A 6,000-nucleotide genomic window follows, 5' to 3' on the forward strand; every position below is an offset into this window, starting at 1 on the left:
CCCCACCCCCTCCAACCAAAAAGTCCATACGTTTCAGAGCAACACAGGGGAAAAAATGTTTTTGTAGGGAAACGTCAAACCGACGTTCGAGAAATGTTTCCCGACGCAAACGTGCTCGTCCATTTTTTGTTTGGTTTGTTTTTCCAAACCATTTGTACTAATGTGAAAATATTCCTCATCTGCTCCTTTCCCTTGCCTTTCACAAGCCTCCATAGTGACGGTTATCCACCTTGTCAACTCTGTTATTGACTCGGTGGAAGGAGAAGGTACTTTTTTACTACTATCACCTCACTACTTGTTAGTCGTCTGTGGTGTTACTGTGTGGTTGCGTTCCATAGTTTCCAGACCTGGGTTCAAATACTATTTGAAATCTTTCAAGTACTTTGAGTGTTTGCTTCCGCCTGCCTGGAGTAGCAGGTGGGCGGAGTTTGCACTTTAAAAACAAATTTCCATTGCAACAGGCAAGCACAGTTTAAAATGATTTTGAATACTATTTTAACCCAGGTCTGGTAGTTTCGTGCTCCGTCCTCAGTGTCAGGATGATGAGTTAGCCCTCGGAGATGCCATTTCCTTATCCAATGATATGCCTCATTTCATTGTCATCCAAATTATTGTAATTTGAATCGCGCTGCCTAATTTGAGTCTCAAAATTGAAATGTCTCACACGATTGGCCAATTAACAGAGCAGCAAAAGTATCTTTTGGAAGGTGCTAGGTTAATTTCCCTTGCCCCTCGATTGACTGTTTAAGAAAATGGCACTACTGTTTGTATTGTAAGCGTGTATCTTTACTCAGAGCAGTAGGTGTTTTTTTTTCATGTTTCATTCTTGTTCTGGGCTTTTCTCTCTCAGGTTCTTAACTTGACTTGTTTTCCCTCTCTCCTCTCCCGTCTCGCCTCGTCTAAAGAGTCTTTTTTGGCTCATGATCTCAAGAACCCAAGAGGTGACTGTTTTGTCATTTTTTTGCCTGAAGCCCAGTGGTGTTTCCCCCCCTTTCTGTCAACCAACAAAACAATCCTTTGCATGACGTAGATGCTGTGAGGAAATAAGACTGGAAATGTGTAAGCATTATTTGGTTGAAAAAAATATATCGATAATTATAAACTAAACTTGCAAACTAATTTTGTCACAGTACTTCAATTCAAATCCCTCATGTAGACACTAAAATGTGTTTTGTGTTCCCCCTTTCCCCCAGTAACTATAACAGTCCCACGTTGAATGAAGTTAGATTCCTTTGATGTCTGACACTAAAAAACTTAGAGACAACTTTAAAGAAACTGTTTGAAACGTTGCTTTGAAAATCACTAATCGTATTCACCCCCATTTTGAAATGATCTCAGCATAAACCACTCCATAAAAGCAGTAAATGTAGTAAAAGTGTCTGTTTCAAGTGTATTACATCTTAATCAGTATTTGTTTATACTATGTGTGTGTACGTGTGTATTTGCAAAGAACGTGTGTGCATTTTAAACTGTTTTGTGATTTTTGTGTTTATTTTTTAACACATCCAACTGAATGTGTTGGTGTGTCATGAAAATTGCATGGTGTGGGTTTTTAACACTAATATGCTGCTGTTGTGTAAATGTATGTAATCTGATCTGTGCGAGTGTGTGTGTGTGTGTGTGTGTGCTTTGAGGGGTAGGGTGGTGGGACCTGTGGTGTCTAATTCTTTGCATCCTGTCCAACAGGCTATCACTGGGACACATCTGATTGGATGCCAAGTGTTCAACTTCCTGGAATCCAGGAGTTCCCGCAGTATGAGGTCGTGGAGTCCCCGGCCCCCCTGTACAGTGACCCGAACGCCATCGATACTGACTACTACCCCGGCGGCTACGACATCGAGAGCGACTTCCCGCTGCCGCCAGAGGACTTCCCCGCCCACGAGGACCTGCCCCCGCCGCCGCTATCCGAGTATGGCGACCGCTACGCCACCCTGGAACCACCCCGGAGGGACCTGGCGCCTCCTGGCAGCCCAGGTTCGAGTTCGGCCTCGGGGGTACGCCACCGCCCACCACTGCCCCAGCTCTATAGCCTTAACCAGTACCTACCGCACCACCACTACCCCAGCGACGCTGAGGGCAGCCTGGGCCGGGGAAGCTCCATGGCCGCCACCAACTCCACCCCGACCTCCACCATGGGCGGCGCCAGCAGCTACCGTGGCGGCTACCCCATGGGGTACGGGCGGGGGGACTTTGAGGCGCCGGCGCTGGACAACATGTCCATGTCCCTGTACACATCCACGGCCTCCTGCTCGGACATGTCGGCGTGCTGCGAGGAGTCAGAGGTCATGATGAGCGACTATGAGAGCGGTGACGAGGGACACTTTGAGCGGCTGGCCATTCCCGCACTGGACTCCCAACAGCACACTGAAGTCTGACACTGGATCCAAACAAAAGTGCCTGAACCCCCCCCCAATCCCCCCCACCCATCCATCTCTACCTTATGTTAACCCCCTCTACCCGTGTATGTTAACCCCCTCTACCCGTGTATGTACACACTACAACTGCACACAACACAAAGAGACACTACACTGACACAGACACACTTATACATACAGTGCCATGCAAAAGTATTCACCCCCTTGGTGTTTTTTCCTATTTTGTTGCATTACAACCTGTAATTTAAATTTGATTTTTATTTGTATTTCATGTAATGGACATACACATAATAGTCCAAATTGGTGAAGTGAAATGAAAAAAATTACTTGTTTCAAAAAAATCTAAAAAATTACAAACGGAAAAGTGGTGCATGCATATGTATTCACCCCCTTTGCTATGAAGCCCCTAAATAAGATCTGGTGCAACCAATTACCTTCAGAAGTCACATAATTAATTAAATAAAGTCCACCTGTGTGAAATCTAAGTGTCACGTGATCTGTCACATGATCTCAGTATATATACACACCTGTTCTGAAAGGCCCCAGAGTCTGCAACACCACTAAGCAAGGGGAACCACCAAGCAAGTGGCACCATGAAGACCAAGGAGCTCTCCAAACAGGTCAGGGAGTGGAGAAGTACAGATCAGGGTTGGGTTATAAAAAAATATCTGAAACTTTGAACATCCCATAGAGCACCATTAAAACCATTATTAAAAAATGAAAAGAATATGGCACCACAATAAACCTGCCAAGAGAGGGCTGCCCACCAATACTCACAGAGCAGGCAAGGAGGGCATTAATCAGAGAGGCAACAAAGATAACCCTGAAGGAGCTGCAAAGCTCCACAGCGGAGATTGGAGTATCTGTCCATAGGACCACTTTAAGCCGTACACTCCACAGAGCTAGGGTTTACGGAAGAGTGGCCAGAAAAAAAGCCATTGCTTAAAGAAAAAAATAAGGCATGTGTGAGACTCCCCAAACATATGGAAGAAGGTACTCTGGTCAGATGAGACTATATTTGAGCTTTTTCGCCATCAAGGAAAACACTATGTCTGGCACAAACCCAACACCTCTCATCACCCCGAGAACACCATGGCCAGGTCTTGGAATGGCCTAGTCAAAGCCCAGACATCAATCCAATTGAGAATCTGTGGTATGACTTAAAGATTGCTGAACACCAGCATGAACCCATCCAACTTGAAGGAGCTGGAGCAGTTTTGCCTTCAAGAATGGGCAAAAATCCCAGTGGTTAGATGTGCCAGGCTTATAGAGACATACCCCAAGAGACTTGCAGCTGTAATTGCTGCAAAATGTGGCTCTACAGTATTTACTTTGGGGGGGTGAATAGTTATGCACACTCAAGTTTTCATTTTTTTTGTCTTATTTCTTGTTTAACAATATTTTGCATCTTCAAAGAGGTAGGCATGTTGTGTAAATCAAATGATACAAACCACCAAAAAAATCTATTTTAATTCCAGGTTGTAAGGCAACAAAATAGGAAAAATGCGAAAGGGGGGTGAATACTTTCGCAAGGCACTGTACACACACAGAGCAATGCATTTGTTCACCTAAACAGGAGTAATGTGGACTGGTCTTACTCTGAAGGCTGCTTGGCTGGGCGGCAGTGTCTTCAAGGAGATATCATTTAGCACTGGACCCCGAAGCCTCCTCTATCTTCTCAGTCCAACTCCTGCAGTACTGGAAAAATACCCCTGTTTGAGTTGGCTGTGCCATTGTTTTAAGTAAGTGTCAATTATGCACAAGAAATGTCTGACGAACAACTGCATTGATGTACAACTACGAAGTAAAAAAGAAAACCATTGACACAATAACGATTATGATAAATAAAACACCGAATTCAAGGTGATATCTGTATTTGTAGAGGTAAAACCGTGCAAACTGATTTTTGATACAAATCCTCGTTCAATGTAAATTTAAATGTACAGTTTTGATTTCAAGGTTTACTAGGTTTTGTAGATATTTTAAGCTTTTGTTTCCCCCCCCCAAAAAAAACACAAGTTAAATGGTGTGCTACATTATCAGCCTTACTGTTCCTTCATTCACAAGAAGAAAAAACTGAAACGTATTTAACAAAAGAGAAGAGCTCTGCTTTTCCAAAACACGATGTATCCGTTGAAAGTTGATCGTCTCCTGCTCATTTCAAAAAGGGTCTTCGATGAGCGACTGCATATTCTTGTGTTGTTATTTTTTATTTGTTTTGTTTGTACATGGCGACTTTGGAACCTCTTTATTTTTCCACCACGAAAATGGGACCCAATATATTTATAGTGCAAAGTTATCCATAGACACTTGACTTTTTCAGATGTCGATGTGGGTGTGAGCAGTGCTATGGTCTTGTTAAGGTTTTTATTGAATACTGCCACTAGCTCACGCTTTCCTACTGGCAATAAATTATTCATAAAAAAAAACATTTGGGTTCCTTGTCTTTTATTTGCTGCTGGTGTTTCAAGTATTTCATTTAATTCAATTCGATACAACTTTACTTAGGGGCAATTAAGTAAAGCAAGCAAGGGTAAACATCAAAGTCAACTGTAGAAATATCATGTGTATAACATACAGTTGATGTCGGAAGTTTACATACACTTAGGTTTGAGTCATTAAAACTTGTTTTTCAACCACTCCACAAATTTCTTGTTAGCAAACTATAGTTTTGGCAAGTTGGTTAGGTCATCTACTTTGTGCATGACACAAGTCATTTTTCCAACAATTGTTTACAGACAGATTATTTCACTTATAATTCACTGTATCACAATTCTAGTGGGTCAGAAGTTTACAAATGCCAAATTGACTGTGCCTTTAAACAGCTTGGAAAATTCCAGAAAATGATGTCATGGCTTTAGAAGCTTCTGATAGGCTAATTGACATCATTTGAGTCAATTGGAGGTGTACCTGTGGATGTATTTCAAGGCCTACCTTCAAACGCAGTGCCTCTTTGCTTGACATCATGGGAAAATCAAAAGAAATCATCCAAGACCTCAGAAAAAAAGTTCTTGACCTCCACAAGTCTGGTTCATCCTTGGGAGCAATTTCCAAATGCCTGAAGGTACCACGTTCATCTGTACAAACAATAGTACGCAAGTATAAACACCATGCTACCACGCAGCCGCCATACCGCTCAGGAAGGAGACGTGTTCTGTCTCCTAGAGATGAACGTACTTTGGTGTGAAAAGTGCAAATCAATCCCAGAACAACAGCAAAGGATCTTGTGAAGATGCTGAAGGAAACAGGTACAAAAGTATCTATATCCACAGTAAAACGAGTCCTATATCGACATAACCTGAAAGGTCACTCAGCAAGGAAGAAGCCACTGCTCCAAAACCGCCATAAAAAAGCCAGACTACGGTTTGCAACTGCACATGGGGACAAAGATCGTACTTTTTGGAGAAATGTCCTCTGGTCTGATAAAACAAAAATAGAACTGCATGGCCATAATGACCATCATTATGTTTGGAGAAAAAAGGGGGAGGCTTGACCCCAAGCATACTTCCAAAGTTGTGGCAAAATGGTTTATGGACAACAAAGCCAAGGTATTGGAGTGGCCATCACAAAGCTCTGACCTCAATCTTATAGAACATTTGTGGGCAGAACTGAAAAAGTGTGAGCA

At 42.7% G+C, this 6,000-nt stretch overlaps 1 protein-coding gene across 10 annotated transcripts in view; it reads left to right on the top strand.

Moving 5' to 3' along the window:
• Positions 1-2,855, top strand: part of LOC139566870 (protocadherin Fat 1-like) — a 99,937-nt gene extending 97,082 nt beyond the window's left edge. For 3 of the 10 annotated variants that reach the window (XM_071388194.1, XM_071388193.1, XM_071388196.1), the window contains 3 exons: positions 207-266; positions 906-941; positions 1,687-2,855. In XM_071388194.1, the coding sequence (XP_071244295.1) occupies positions 207-266; positions 906-941; positions 1,687-2,375 (785 nt within the window). In that variant the 3' untranslated portion in view covers positions 2,376-2,855. The remainder of the gene's footprint in view (positions 1-206; positions 267-905; positions 942-1,686) is intronic. The other 7 variants (XR_011673172.1, XR_011673174.1, XR_011673173.1 and 4 more) reach the window with 4 other exon arrangements.
• The last annotated feature ends 3,145 nt before the right edge of the window (positions 2,856-6,000 follow it).

The sequence above is a fragment of the Salvelinus alpinus genome, chromosome 39 (assembly GCF_045679555.1).
Source record: "Salvelinus alpinus chromosome 39, SLU_Salpinus.1, whole genome shotgun sequence".
In the NCBI taxonomy this organism is placed as follows: domain Eukaryota; kingdom Metazoa; phylum Chordata; class Actinopteri; order Salmoniformes; family Salmonidae; genus Salvelinus; species Salvelinus alpinus.